Source organism: Colias croceus, chromosome 26 (assembly GCF_905220415.1).
Source record: "Colias croceus chromosome 26, ilColCroc2.1".
NCBI lineage: Eukaryota > Metazoa > Arthropoda > Insecta > Lepidoptera > Pieridae > Colias > Colias croceus.
The window spans coordinates 2114971-2131690 of NC_059562.1; the positions used below are offsets into that span (position 1 = coordinate 2114971).

General features: G+C 31.2%; 1 protein-coding gene and 1 long non-coding RNA gene across 7 annotated transcripts in view; one reads left to right on the top strand and one right to left on the bottom strand.

Moving 5' to 3' along the window:
* Positions 1-2162: 2162 nt before the first annotated feature.
* Positions 2163-16720, bottom strand: part of LOC123703549 (trehalase-like) — a 65441-nt gene continuing 50883 nt past the window's right edge. For 3 of the 6 annotated variants that reach the window (XM_045651609.1, XM_045651611.1, XM_045651612.1), the window contains exons 14-15: positions 13206-13326; positions 2163-3189 (exon numbers count right to left, since the gene is read on the bottom strand). In XM_045651609.1, coding sequence (XP_045507565.1) covers positions 3060-3189; positions 13206-13326 — 251 coding nt within the window. In that variant the 3' untranslated portion in view covers positions 2163-3059. Of the gene's footprint in view, positions 3190-11903; positions 12271-13200; positions 13327-16720 lie in introns of those variants that run through there. The other 3 variants (XM_045651613.1, XM_045651615.1, XM_045651614.1) reach the window with 3 other exon arrangements.
* Positions 5251-7149, top strand: LOC123703550. The gene is made up of 2 exons (XR_006753014.1): positions 5251-5420; positions 6892-7149. It is a non-coding gene; the product is annotated as an uncharacterized LOC123703550 (long non-coding RNA).

The following is a 16720-nucleotide window of genomic DNA, read 5'->3' on the forward strand; positions in this document are numbered from 1 at the left end:
AGCGAATGAAACAAAGTCAGTAAACTTAACATTTACCTTACGAAGAGACTCTTGCCCTCCAGTCACGCTGAACAACATTGCTATCCCCCAGGCAGATCATGTGAGATACCTTGGGTTGCACTTGGACAAAAGGCTTACCTGGAAAAAACATATCTTCACCAAGAGGAAACAACTTGGCATCCAAACGCGCAAACTTTTCTGGCTGATTGGACGAAAGTCGCAACTGTCCCTAGAAAATAAAATGCTTTTATACAAAGCTATACTCAAGCCCATCTGGACATATGGCATACAACTGTGGGGAACTGCCTCCCATTCAAACATCGAGATCATACAAAGGTTTCAAAATAAAACACTCCGCATGATAACCAATGCACCCTGGTTCGTGCCTAACGATCTATTACATCGCGACCTACGCATGCCCACTGTAAAACAAGAAATTGTACGCTATACTAGAGCGTACAAAGAGCGTATAGAACAACACCCAAATTCACTGGCCCGGTCACTTATGTCAAATCAGACCAATGCGCGACGCTTAAAGCGTAAAATACCTCAAGATCTCATACAATCGCAGTAAATACAGTTACTGTTGTAACAATAAGGATGTGACACAGGTTACATGCCGTGCGCGCCAGCATTATAAGCACCAACCAGCATACTGCTGAATGTCCCCCAAGGAGACAGATTGCAGTAACTGAAGGAACAAAAAAAAATATATTTACTAGCTTACTGCCCGCGGCTTCGCCCGCTTTCTCTAATACGATTTGAGATTTAAACTATCCTATCTCTCAAGTTGGATCGAACTGCACGTGGTGTGCGAATTTTATTATAATCGGTTAAATGGTTTAGGAGTCCATTGAGTACAAACATTGTGACACTAGATTTATACATATTAAGATAATGTTAATGGGCCATAAAATAATTATTATATTCAATAATTTAGCTGCTCACCCCTGCTTTGTTTATCTACATATCTTTACATACATATTATATTATTTGACTTTATACAGGGTGTCCCACTATTGGTATAGGTACCTACTAAGCGCGAAGGGACTTGTAGTTTCGCATATATTGATGATTGAACACGTAAAAAATACTTAACAACATTACGTCAATTTTTTTCTAAATTTTTCCTGAATATCCATGTTCTCTTCTCTAGCTTCGCGCAGCCAGCATATACCGCTTCGCTTATGTGAACATTTTGTCTATGAAAACATATACGATAACTCACGTGCTGGTGGCAAAGTTGGGCGGGTTGCTTGTTAGGGATGTAACATTTTAAGAATTCATCTATTTGAAAACAAAAATGCGTCTTTTCGAATTTTATAAGTATTTTTAACAATCTATAACCTCCTTTGAGCTTAATATACCAACAGTGGGACACCCTGTATATAATATGTATGACGTATGGTGGTCGAAGGTGGAATAAATTCATAATTTCTTATTTCTAAATATCTTTAGCTCATTGAAAATATTTTGTTGAATATATTGACTCTATTTCCAAGGTTCAAATGAATAGTTGTTGTAAATAAAACACACACATTATCATCAAATTTATATTTTATTTTCTCTCTCAATGTCAATGATACAAACGTTATGAGATACTGACATAAATAAAATACACAACTACTAACACATTTTGATACTATTATTAAATTAACTAAAACTAATAATAATTGTTTTGACAAAATTAGCTAGATCACATAACTACAGCCGATTTGAAATCACATTTTTACAATAAATGCAAGCAACATTATATTATATATAGATATCTATGTACATTGTTTCAGAACAAAAAACAAAATTGTCTACTTAAAACTAAAGTTAAACACTAAATTCTAATAATACTCTCATGTAATAATACCTATATTAAATAATTGAATAATAATAATATAATCACTTTGTTCAATGTCATGTTATTGTGCAAATAATAAATAAGTAAATAAATAAATAAAAAAGTTCTAAATTTTAGAACTCGAAGGATCTCTAAGATTTTATTAATTTTCTTTATTAATGTGAGTATCATTTACAAATTTAACTTTTATTAATTAACTTTTATTAATTTAATTTTTATTTATTAAAACCTTCTTTTTTTTATTGGTAATAGGGAAGCGCTTGACAACTATCTCGCCTGATGTTAAGCTGAGATGCGGTCTAAGATGGAACGCGCTTCCCTAGAAGGCACCTGTTCACTCTACGCTTGAAGACCCCCGTTTATATTATTAAATCCAACGTCTTGTGAAGGCCTTATAAATCTGAGTCCATTTAAGTAAAAATATATTCACGTCAGAAAAAAAATACAATAATTGATATGTCAATAGTCACAATAAAAATATACTAGTTTTTATTTCGGTAAAAATGTGATTTCAAACCAGCCACGTATACAAATGTTATGTATACAAATATTGCTTTAATTACAAACCAACAAATCAAAAAGCATAATAATCTAATATTCCGTCCAAATGAACATTTTATATTTTGTGCCAATTTTTACTTGAAGTGAAAATATAACTCCAAATATTCCATTACCATGATTTCACAATTCAACCAAAGTTGTTACTATTAAAACTCGATAATTACATTATTTTTGATTAAAAAAAATATATCAAATATATTGACTATTTGGTTGCGCTATACAATACTACAGAGCAAAATGAACCTACAGTCTATATACATAAGAGTTTCATTCACAGCACGTTGAAGAACTGGTATATTACAAACTCCTTTGACACCAAGTTTGTACTGTTTGGATCCAATAGAATTAGACCCTTGGCCCTACCATTTGTTATTCGACTCGAAAACAATTCGAGGTGTCTATTCGTGATACTGAGCAATTGTGAAAGCTAAAGCGTAACATTGCTATCGTCATTATATGACTGTATTCTTTAAACGAACGTTAATTTAATGTATTTATTAATTGAATACTAATACACCAAAAATAGTCACATTGTCCCATTACAAATTTCTCTCAACAGTACTTATTGGAAGATTTCTATAGTCACATCGATCTCGATACGAACTGAATATGTAACAACTATTGACAATGGTAGGGGCATTTTTGTTCACCGCTGTCTGGGGTCCGAAGTACCGTTCAGACTCCGTAGTTCCGTGTACGGCCTTCGGGAGAGGAGTTTCAGATCCTCCCCACTCACCAGAGGAGTGTAATCTTTGCGTCTTTTGTAGACTAGTAATCTGTAAATATAGATAAAAAATAAGTTAAAAATTTTGTGAATAACAAGAAAAATATATTTGTAATGAGGCATCATTAAAGTTAAATTGAGAAATTAATAAAGGTAGAGTGAAAAAAATAACGATTTTACTGTTTTCACCATGATCTATAAAAGTATGTAGGTTTTTAGCGTTAAGTATATCATATTATTCATCAGTCTAATTAATTGAATAATCCTATTAGTAAATATTATAAATGTGATTTGTAACTATGTATTTGTATATTAACTTATAAGATTCTGTGTTATATTTGTTAGAGATAGATTAGCACATATATTACTGAGTGAAGCCGCGGGCTACAATAACACAAACATAAAGATATACAGTTTCTGATACAGTTTTGTTTAAACTATCGTACATCTGCCATACATATGACATTGTTTACGAACCAGCACTAAAGAAACACATCATGATGTTTGCAAAGGCTTGAGTTTATCATTCAAATTTTATCTTGGAATTTATATTCTGTTTACAATTTCAACGTTTTTTAGTAGATATGTAAATATAAAGGTACGGAAAATTTTGATTTAATAACTATTTTCTTAATATCACTTTTCACTTTTCAGGCATACTAAATCAGACTTAAATCATTTTTTATTTATTTTTATTTTATACTAGCTTACCGCCCGCGGCTTCGCCCGCTTTGTCTAAAACCTATTAAATTATGTACTAAAACCTTCCTCTTGAATCACTCTATCTATTAAAAAAATCCGCATCAAAATCCGTAGTTTAAAAGATTTAAGCATACAAAGGGAGTAAGGGACATAGGGACAGAGAAAGCGACTTTGTTTTATACTATGTAGTGATTGTATTGTGTACATAGACGATAGTTTTCAAATCACTTATATGATAATCGACTCGTAATCATAGTTACGTGTAACCTTTACAAAAATAAACATCCAAGAAATAATTTTCTTTTATTTTTTATTTTATTTTATTTAAAATAAAATGTCTTGTTTTAAGAAGACCAGCCATGGCAGCGATTTTTTAAGGGGATTCTCGTTAACACTCATGTTTTTGTAAAGTGGATTTTTCCATAGATATCATTAATAAGGTTTGCATATAGGAGAAATTTCACGTAAATCCGTGGTTTGATGACGTTTTCGCGATTTTTCAAATAAAATATTTATTCTACGAATTATAGGATAATAATTGCTTTAGTAATCCTTAACTTGTCATTGTTATGATGAGAAAGTTTGTTTGTCTGTATATTAATCACTACATAGTATAAAACAAAGTCGCTTTCTCTGTCCCTATGTCCCTTTGTATGCTTAAATCTTTAAAACTACGCAACGGATTTTGATGCGGTTTTTTTTAATAGATAGTGATTCAAGAGGAAGGTTTTAGTATATAATTTATTAGGTTTTAGACAAAGCGGGCGAAGTAGGTATATTTTCGCATCTGGAAGCCTTAAGATAATTTCAAACGAAGCCGGGTCATAAGGTTAGTCGTAAGATGATTTCTAGTCTATTATTTACTGATACCTACATTACTACGAATCATATGCAATTAGGTAATACGGGTACTAAATGCAAAGTTCAATTCTGCGTAATTCTATTTTAAGAACTAAATCTGTACCCATATTATACAGAATGTTCATTTTTATCTGATTTCTGAAAGCCGAATTTTTATTCATTAATGTTTCCTATACTGAGATTAAATCAAGTTTTTAAGCATAGCTTCTATCGCGGGCCTTGAGCGCGGGAACCGAATCGAGAAATTCCGTAACGAAAAAACCTCACGCTCTCCACTCCGACGGGCGGAGGTGTGGCTTGAAGGCATAGCATGCAATAGCTTTACCGCGGCAGTCCCCGAGTGTCACACGTCTTTTTTATATTGATAAAAATGTACAAGTCAAGCGCACTACCAGCATACAATAATTTTTTTGAATTTGTATTAAGTAAGTATACAGAAATTGAAAAAGAAAAGCTGACCCATGTTTTCTTCTTTTATTCCCCAATTTTCATTCTTATGAGCAAGTTTTCTAAAACTGATGCCAGAATACCAAAAAGAATTGTGCGTAGTTTAAAATTTTCATCGTCCCAAAAAAAAACAATATAAATAGGAGCACGCTGTATACAAGAGTGATAAAATGAAATCGGAAAGAGGCGCTTGCGCATTCGTAATCACAAGATTGCATCTCGCTTGTCAGTTAGCCTTCGACCGTCCTGCAGTCAACACTGCTGTGTGTACTGGTATGTTCTTATTTATTTTATTTTCAAATAATAATAATAAATAATTGTCTTTTATATTATCAATTATTATCCATAAAATTGCAAAGATTGGAAAGATTTATTTAAAAATTGCTGCTTATAAACTAAAAATAAAAAGTTTAGACTCATAAAATAAATTCATTCTTTAGTCCATTTTATAATTTTGATTTTTGAACAATTATATTTATGATTATTAATTTGATTAATGATTAATTATTAAATACTATTGAATTTACTACAATTTTAATTAAACACGATTTTTAATTGCAACTGAATCAATTTAATCAATCATGTAGTTTTAAAATTTTCATCAAAATATGGCATAAAGATTTTTCATCAATTCTTTGAACGGAGTTGAAATTTTCTTTAAAAATTATTTTGCGACATTGTAAAAATAATATTTAAACAATTAAACAAACAAAACATTCAGAATGTGTAGATAAAGTATGGTAAACAACCTTCAAATACATTGTTATCTAAAGTGCATATAATTAAAGGTTTTTAAAGGGATTAGTAATTATAATACTATTTTATGTGTTTATGTTGGTTTATATGCAGTTTATGATGTAATCCATACATCCGTACTAACAGATATAAATGTCTGTCTGTAAAGTTTTCACGGCTAAAATACAGCACCGATTTGGATGAAATTTCGAATTAAAACAGTTTAAGATTAAACAAGGTTAAAAATGGATTATTACAAAATAGGGGATTATACTTTTGTATATGTACAATTTTAGTAAACAGCTTTTCGAAACAGCTACTAATAATTACAAGGAAAAGAATATTTTAACAATAATTGTATCAAACTTGGTTCAACTTATGATCGCTCGTTACCACGAAAGAAATTGTATTATAGTTCGATTGTAAAATATAATCTTAATTTGTGATCTATACATATAATAAATCTGTAGAAGGGTCAATTCTGTACATTGAAAATATTGAAAAAATAAATATCAGGGGGTGATACTGGATCGATACCAAACCCAAATATGTGATTAAAAAATTTTTTGTCTGTCTGTCTGTCCGTCTGTCTGTCTGTCTGTCTGTATGTGAAGGCATCACGTGAAAACTAACGGTTCGATTTCGATGAAACTTGGTATAATTATACCTTATTATCCTGGGCATAAAATAGGATACTTTTTATCCCAGAAAAAAACGTAGAAAAAAAAATAAATCTTAATTTTTCTTAATTTTTCCGCGCGGACGGAGTCGCGGGCGGAAGCTAGTTTGTGATAAATTTAACGAAATTTCTATCCATACATCCAATCCAAATATCTATATACAACTAGTTACTACTTACTAGCAAGCTTAAGTAAATTAAAACGAACAAAAAGAAAATAAATTTCGTACTCTCTTTCTCTATTATTTTTAAATATTTATATTTTACCTTTGAATTTTATCCCGCTTTTATTAGGAATGTATTTTTATAAATCTTAATTAATTTTTTCAGAACACCTACATCGTGCAGTCACAACTGGTATCGATCGTAATTATTTTTGAACAAAAACTTATTTAAAAAATTTTGATAACAATTATTTTTATCACCTTTCTAATTGTATTTTGCATTATCTAATATCTTTGTTTCACAGTCTTATTGAACATTAATTAGGATTTTTTTTAATAATGTCTAGTAATTAGTAACAAGATTAGTAACAATTAGTAGCATAAACGAAAGCCCAGTGGTATTTTAAATAAATGTTCTAACAGCTTTGTGTTTTATTTAAAATTAATTAATCTACTGACTCTTACAGCAAGTAAGCTGTAAGCTTAAAACTAGATGAAATTCAACGCATCTTAATCCTGCCAACTATTATACTGAATCGATTTGGGGGCGTCCATAAAATATTAAAAAAAATTGAAAATTCACCTCACGTATTATTATTCTCTGATGTGTAGTAGATACAAAAAAATGTTAACTATAAAAGAGAACTTCATACACAATACATAAAAGCAAAGGCTTTGTGTTGCATATCCGCTATTTAAGTCGTTTGAAACAACACAGGTTTTACACAATATGTACCTACAAATGTACATATATAAATGTATGTATGTATGAAAATCTGTACCGACAATAGGATGTCTACAATCAGCTGTCCTTGTGAAGGTACGTTATATCTAATTATCATCTCTCTGTGTAACGCTTTGGCAAACTAAGGCATTTTGTAACATTGCGACTTTAAATCGCAAATCGAACTATGCATTTATATGTGCAAACAAAAAGATTAACTACAAATGTACATCTTATAATATAAAAATGAATCGCAAAATGTGTTGGTAAGCGCATAACTCAAGAACAGCTGTACCGATTTCATTTTTTTATAATATTCGTTAAAGTACGAGGATCGTTCTTATGGAGAGAAAACGTAAACATGTACCACGGGCGAAGCCGTTAAATATAGTATATAAAGGATGATCGAGCTTCGAACTCTAAAATATGTAGGTATATAAAATAGAGGGTGAAAAAAGGTGATCCAAATTCGACCTTTTCACTCTAACGACTCTCAAGTTCGTTCCACTGCACGTACCGCGATGAAACATACATTCGACAAATGTGCAAATAATATGAAAACAATGATATAATATGCATCATCAAGATAAACAATAGTAACACTTAGAATACGATTTCACGCTGAAAACAACTGAATCGATCACAATGAGATTTGTCATGCATTTGGTTCAAAAGATGAGTTTGAGCTATTTTTCAACAGCAAGATACAAATACATTATTTAAATGAAGACTGTCAATAAGATTTTAAATGTCTGTTGTTACACCTTAAACAGTAATTCAAGAGTTACAAAAAACAAATACATGCTATTGGTGTTTCTAAGTTTTTTGCGACTAAAAGTCGTTGTATATGAAAGTGCCTAAGTGTATGCACTAATCACAATCACAATGGGATTTAGCACGTAGATACAAATCAGTGCTTGTGTAAGTACTATGTTAACATTTTATTTCAATACATACACAGAAAAACATTTGTTTAAAATGTCACTTTATTTGAGCGTGATTCTCTATGTTGTATCTCTACCTACATTATGTCAGCTCGTCTTTCTGAATGTAAAATTTCTTCAATATTAGTTCATGACTTGAGAAAACAATCAGGAACATATGTAGTGGTTAGTGTAGTGTAGTGATTTAGAATAATAATGTCATAAATGATTTTTTGGGTTTTATTTCTTTATGTTTGGATAATAAAACCGTAAAAGTTTGTATGTTTGTCATTTGTCTAGTGTCAAGATTTTAGGACCAGATTGCCTTATACGAATATGTATCTATACTAATATTATAAAGCTGAAGAGTTTGTTTGTTTGTTTGAACGCACTAATCTCGGGAACTACTGGTCCGATTTGAAAAATTCTTTCGGTGTTAGATAGCCCATTTATCGAGGAAGGTTATAGGCTATATTTCATCACGCTACGGGCAACAGGACTGGAGCCACGGGGGTGAAACCGCGCGTAGCAGCTAGTCTAGAATATTTATTATCTTTTATTATTTAAGAGTATGTTACGAGGAAAGAATTGTGATACAGAATTCTAAGACATAGATTGAAATAATGATAATAAATTCCACGGAATTAAGTATTGTTTCATACATTTAATCATTTTGCAGTCACGTTTAAAATATTGGTACTTTTTTTTTTTTTTTTTTTTTGATATTGATATTGTTTTATTTATTATTATTAAACATACATACATACAATAATTACAATTACAATTTATTACAATAGGTATACAATTAATATACATGTAAAAGTATATAATACTATAATATAATAGTATATAATATACTTAATAGATAATTGAACTTGTCTTGAATAAAACCTTTTTTCCATTTTAATTGAAATCAAAGGTTTTGTAAACAGGCTCTATGGTAACAAGGCCAAGTGATTGGAGCCGATTTTAATATGTGTTGCAAGTGAAATGTTATGTTGTTTGCATAATTATATATCGATTCAATCTCTGATTGAGTTTTTATCTCAGTGAGGTAGTATTTCTAAAGAGCTAGTAAGGTACAGTTTAGATTATGTTTATTTTTCTTGAATTGAAATAAAATAAGACAATATTATGATAAGTAAAGCATGTAATTTAACTATGTATATAGGTACCTAACAATCTTGACATACGATTAACAAAGTAGCTTACCACCCGCGGCTACGCCCGCTTTGTCTAAAACCTAATAAATTATATACTAAAACCTTCCTCTTGAATCACTCTATCTATTAAAAAAAACCGCATCAAAATCCGTTGCGTAGTTTTAAAGATTTAAGCATACAAAGGGACAGAGAAAGCGACTTTGTTTTTAAATACTATGTGATTATGAATTACATATTATGTATGTATAATAATTGTACAGTGTAGAGAAGATAAACACTAAAGGCATTTTTTAGATATTTTGAATGGTCGTATCACGATCACGATCCACTGAGAGGCAGATGAGAGAGTCGTAGCAATGAAAAGGATAAATTACGAACAAACATTACTATTTTTAGTAGGTAAAAATCTACTAAACTAATCCTAGTTCCTATTGTACATAAATTTATTACTACGTCTGTCTGTCTATGACGTAAGACATTTGCTGATTGATGATGTTTAAGACACTACAAGGTGAAGCAAACTGAACAAGTATATAACAATGCATTTCTGGTTCGTTTATACAGGATGAAGGGCAAATCTGACTTATGTACACTAATATTATAAAGAGGAAAACTTTGTTTGTTTGTTTGATTGTAAATTGTAATGAATAGGCTCATAAACTACTGGACCAATTTTGAATTATCATTAAAATTCTTTCACCATTCGAAAGCTACATTATCCACGAGTAATATAGGATAGGTTTTATCCCGGAAATTCGGGATTAACTTTAAGACTAAATTTAAGACGGGAACTATGCGAGTTTTTCTTTGAAACCGCGGGCGGACTCGCCGGCGGAAAGCTAGTGTGTCTATAAATATAAAATTCTTGTGACACAATGCTCCTCCGAAACGGCTGCACCGATTCTTATGAAACTTTGTGTGCCTATTGGATAGAGCTGAGAATCGGCCAACATCTATTTTTCATAAGCGATAAGTCATAAGAGTAAGGCAAAACAACGTTTACCGGGACAGCTAGTATGAAACTATAAATATAAAATTATCGTGGCATTGTCACTCAAGTCCTTCTGAACTGGGATTTTTATTTAATTTTATGACTGCGAATAGATATAATTTACTATATTCCAAAGTTTTAAGGTTGTTCTGAAAATCAACGTTTGTCGGATCGGCTAGTATAAATAGGCTACTAAAATATACTCTTCATAGAATTTTAGCATAGTCTATTTAATCTATCCTAAGATTATAAAGCTGAAGAGTTTGTTTGTTTGAACGCGCTAATCTCAAGAACCACTGGTCCGATTTGAAAAATTATTTCGGTTTTGGATAGCCCATTTATTGAGGAAGGCTATATCATCACGCTAAGACCAACAGTAGCGGAGCCACGCGGGTGAAACCGCGGAGCGCAGCTAGTGGAATATAAATCTCGTGAAGTTTGTTTGAATGGATGTAAATATTATGTACTTAGATATGTGTTTACGAAAATAAATGAATTTAATTATTATGTGGCGTTTTATTTTATCCTTTTCTATACTAATATTATAAAGCTGAACAGTTTGTTTTTTGTTTGTTTGAACGCGCTAATCTCGGGAACTACTGGTCCGATTTGAAAAATTCTTTCTGTATTAGATAGCTCATTTATCGAGGAAGGCTATAGGCTATATATTATCACGCTACAATCAACAGGAGAGGAGCCACGGAGGTTAAACCGCGCGGAGCAGCTAGTTATATTATAACATGATTACCAGCCCTAAGTAACATAATTATAAAGACTTTTACTGTAATGGCGAATAATATCAGATCCTACAAACTTTCCTACAAAAATTTCCATCGTATAATTTATGTTTTGACAATAGAAGATTTAAAATGGCACGTGGAAATCCTTTCTATCACAAAGGACCAATGAATGAATCTTGGAATGAATGAATGACCAATCATAGTTCCAATTATGTATTAAAGTTTCCACAGGTTAAAAATATCACAGTATGTAGACTAAATAATATAGGAAACGGATGTGTCCGTAAATTGAATGCACTCATATATCACGAGTCATTTTCATTCTGTTCCTCAGTTATATAAGTTAAAGGTATGTGTACACTAGGTGTTAGGGTATATGCACGTATGACGTCATCTTCGATGTTTTTTTTTTGTTTTTTGTTTGTAGAGTTAAGATGTTGTTTTATTACTTGAATGTTGTTAATAGGTAATATATAGGTAAGTTTTAGTATTGTTCTCGTAAATACAATTTATTAGATCAATAGGGAAAACAGTAAAATCGCGAACAGATACACGTATCTATAATATTTTATTATAATTATATCACATAAAATATAAGTACAAATATTGTTCATTTAAAATGAAATAAATTACGCAATTGTACTATTTGTTTTATTACATAAAGATTACGTTTAATTGCACTGTAAGGTAAATGCACCTAATTCACATAATTGAGAACTAACTTAAACTAACGGAAAACAACAAAAACTTACAACTATTAAAATACTTCTCACTATAATTTATTTTTTTAATATAAACTAATAGGATTCTTGAACAAACACATAATCAAATAGTAAGGGAAACCTATTTAATAAAATATGATATTTTTTTAATATTTAAATATGCCATTAATTAAAAAATACATATTATGTATAATCGATAAACTTAAACCAAATAATAAATGGAAAGATCTTACTTTAATGTGCCTCAATTTGAAGATATTAATATCCAAAAACCAAGTATATCTGAAACAAAGAAAACACAATAAATTAAAAATTATGTATTACAATATATGTATAAAAACATTGATATAAAATTAATCTTGGGATAATAATCTTGGGAAAGCAAAATTAAAGTTTTAATATGTGTATCTGTTACGCTCAAAGTTAGAAATTACTCATTGAGTGAAAATGTTTCGGCTTTTGAGCGTAATCTATAAATTTCCTTGAAAATCTACATTTAATATTATAAAACTCAGGAACTACTGGTCCGATTTGAAAAATACTTTCAATGTTAGATAGCCCAATTATCGAGGAAGGCTAGGCTATATATCATTACGGTAAGACCAACAGAAGCGGAGCCACGCGGGTGAATCCGCGAAGCGAAGCTAGTTATCTATATTCTGTCCATGATAAATATATCAACGATATTACGATACTTACTCACTATAAATTAAGAACTAGTTAAAAAAGCAATACGTAACTCACCTCACCCTAACGCCCCCGCGGCTAGCGAAGCCAGTACAGCCAGGAACGCAGTGAGCACACTGCCGGGACCCGACCGCGGCGGGCAGCACATCATACACCATACTTACTATATGAACCAGATTTAAAGGAATACTTCACTCACCTCACCCTAACGCCCCTGCTGCTAATGAAGCCAGTACAGCCAGCAACGCAGAGACCATTCAGCACAATCACCCTACGATACTTACTCACTACTAAAATAGAAAACTACTACTAAATATAACTACCGGAAGATAATAAATACTATATAAAACTACTAGAATAAAAGCAATACGTCACTCACCTCACCCTAACGCCCCTGCAGCTAGCGAAGCAAATACAGCCAACACCGCAGAGACCACTCATCACCTCCTACGATACTTACCCACTACTAAAATAGAAAACTACTGCTATATAAAACTACTAGAACAAAGGCAATACGTCACTCACCTCACCCTAACGCCCCCGCAGCTAGTGACGCAAATACAGCCAGCAGCGCAGTGAGCACGCTGCCGGAGCCGACGGCGGCGGGCAGCACGCCGCTCGCGCCGAACGCGTCCGCTGCGTATAACGTATCTGCAACCGCGCGCCCGTCAGTGGGGTCGCGCGACTGGGTTTCATCTAGCCTAGTTTTATTGTTGTCTAATAACCTAGCTTAGTATTTTGTCTACTGAATAACCTAGCGTTGTATTTTGTCTAATAAACAACCTAGTTTAGGTTGTGCTACTCGTATGTGTAAGAACCTAATGTTTTGTCTACTAAATAGCTTTGTTTAAGTTGTGCTCCTCGTATTTGTAAGGGTTTGATCTAGCCTAAGTTGTGCTACTGGTTTGTGAACCTAGCTTTGTATTTTTTGTACTAAATAACCTAGCATACTATTTTGCTATTTGTGATAATAATCGGTTCTGGCTCGTTAGCTTATGTTACACGTGGCTTGTTCTATGCTTCAATAGCCAGCCAGTGTTTTATATTTTAGCAATTGAAAAACCCTGTTACACTACCAGGCTTTGTAATATTTTTTACACCACCAGCTTTGTGCTTTTTCTTTACCCTACCGACTTTGTTGCCTTTACCCTACCCATTAAGGGTTTGTTTTTTTTTTGTTTTTAACTCTTTTTAACTATTACTTGAAATGTTTAAATAAACATGCTACTGTATTCTTACTGATTTCTTGTCTGTTTACTTTTAAAGTTTTAAATATTTTACTTCTTATTATGCTTTTTATCTTAACCTAATTAGCAGTTCTGACTTTAAGATTGGACACAAATTTGATGACTATTTGCTTACTGGCTCAGTAGTTTTTGCCCTATAGTTATTTCTTTAATAAATAACTACAAAAATTTCTAGCAACATTAATTTGAAAATTTACCAGCTAAACATTTAAATCAGAGAAATCAATCATATTTAATTATCCATCAATTTTTATTGAAATTGAATCGATAATTAAAAATATACTTTTAAATAACACTATAAAATCAATTTTATACCTAATACCATCAAAAGCAAACTATAGAAGAAGATAAACCATCGACCATCAGGCAATAATATTCGTGCAGACATTAAAATAAATAATATTAAGCTAGAGAACCCATTAGTCGCGCTAATCCCACTGATTATCATGCAAAGAAATATATAAAATACATACATTTATAATAAGTGCAATTTATTTCATATAATATAAATCTTTGTGTAGATTTTGATTGTACATAAAAGTATAATTTTTTATGAAATCGCTATAACAACAACTTTCTGTGTTTATTTTTAAATTTTCTTCAATACTGATAGATTGCACTTATTATGAAAAATAAAATAGGTAGGTACACCAAATATAAAGAAGAAATAAAATAAAAGTAAAATCTCAACAATAAAAAAAAACTCAATGTTAAATTATACATAAGAAATTAAAGACAAATTAATAACAATTTGGAAATAAAAATTATACATACTTTATAAAAAAAAATGACCAGTTTACAATGTTTATAAAACACTAAAAAGGTAGCGAAAATATAAAGTACGAAAATATTATAAAAGTAAATAGAGATGCATTATGATTACAAATAAAGATACAATATAGTTATATGTATGTGTAAAAAAATATGTGCCATACAAATAACGATAATCCGCGCCAATAAAGGGTCAAATCAAAATGGCGGTACATTAAATGAATTTTTTTTGTGTAAACATGAAAAATTGTTAACTAAAGATCTTAGGAAGTTTTTCTATTCTGTGGTATATTAAACTCTACTGTTCTATACGTAACACAACAGCCTTTGCTCATTTTTACTATTTTAAAGTCGAATTTATAAAAACAATTTTTGCCTTTCTTTATTATCTCTCTCTCTTTCTATCTTTGGTCGTATTATGCGCTTGTTTTCAAATTCTTACTTTATTGGCACGAATTATACTACAGATGCAAATAGACGATTTTTACTTGTGATCTACGTTGGATCTACGAAAATGTGCGATATTTTTATGACAAATGACATACCTAATTGACCAACTGCCATGGAGAACGTTGAATGAAAGTTGATGTGAAAATAAAAATCAGATAATAAGCTTGTGCTAATCATATTTAATATAATAAATGGATTGATTAAATAAATATGATAAAATTTAGCACAGCGTTTTTATTTATAAACTCATTGAAATGTGAAAAGATGGCTTAAGGCCGTGTACTCGGTCCGTGCGCTGTTTGGCTCAAATATGTGATTTTTCAAACCAGATTGTCCATCAACCACTTATCTTACAAACATATGAATTACTAATAATTTTAGGAAATTTTATTGTCTATATAGTTAGTTAAGAGTTTTTTTCAATTAATACAGTATTTGTGAATACCATCAAGATAACTGAGCCGATGATTACTTGATTTCACTTTTAGTGTCAATTTCGAAGCTAAAAATATCTGAAATTGCTGACAGATCTAACACACAATTTTTTTTAATTAACTGCAAAAATCCTTATTAAAATAGTTAGTTAAAAGATTTTTTTATTTTGGACTCCTAACTTACGAAATTAAAATCCGAACAATGTGAATTTTTTTAGAAATTATAGTCGACAAAATAGTTATTTTCACCAAGATATTTGACTTAGTTGAATGTAATTTATACATATTGCAATAAAAGAACGTCTTACTTATAAGATAAAATTTAAAAAATCAACTAAGGTACCTCTATTATTTTTCTACAATTTTTTTTAAAGTACTATAAAACACTGCGCGCGACCCGATTAAAATCAGTCGGCAGCGAGCCTTTCCAGAGAGAGGACATGTTGCTCGGCGCTCTCCTGTGGACCTATGCTGTTCATAGTAAAAGGATAGCGCAAGCCGCGATCTATCGTAATAGATCGCGGAGATTTTGACTTGCGTTAAATTGAATAAGCGCTCTTAAAATGATCTTTTTTTTTTTAACTCTATAAGAACAAGAGAGAAACACCCTATTTTTATAAGATTAATTGAATATTAACGTATATGTATAGAAGTGATAGTACATAGAAAACCGACACCATACAATATCATCCACCTTAGGGTTTAGTTTTAAAATGGCGTACACTTTGACTTAAATACTTCGTCATAAAACCGGAATATTTTATAACAAAAATAATACATATGTCAGGGCAGTAAAAATAATAAATAATAACTCAGGACCCGGAACCACAGACACAATAGAAAATCTATTGTGTCGTGGACCGATCGGGCCGCTTGGTTCAATCACATGGTTCAATGGGTTAATATAGTTAAAAAAAAAATTTAATTAAATTATTGTTTTCACCGATCCTTGATAAGTATACAAAGTTTGAATTAAGTCTGTACGTTTAAAGTGTTTCAAATCGAGTCTAAAGGAGTCGGTTACATACAAAAATACAGATGAAGCTAATATAAGCGTGTCAAAAAAGAACAACACTATACATTTCTATGATAGAACTGTCTTTTCTTTCTATATTCATACTTTTAATCCTAAAAGAACTTCAA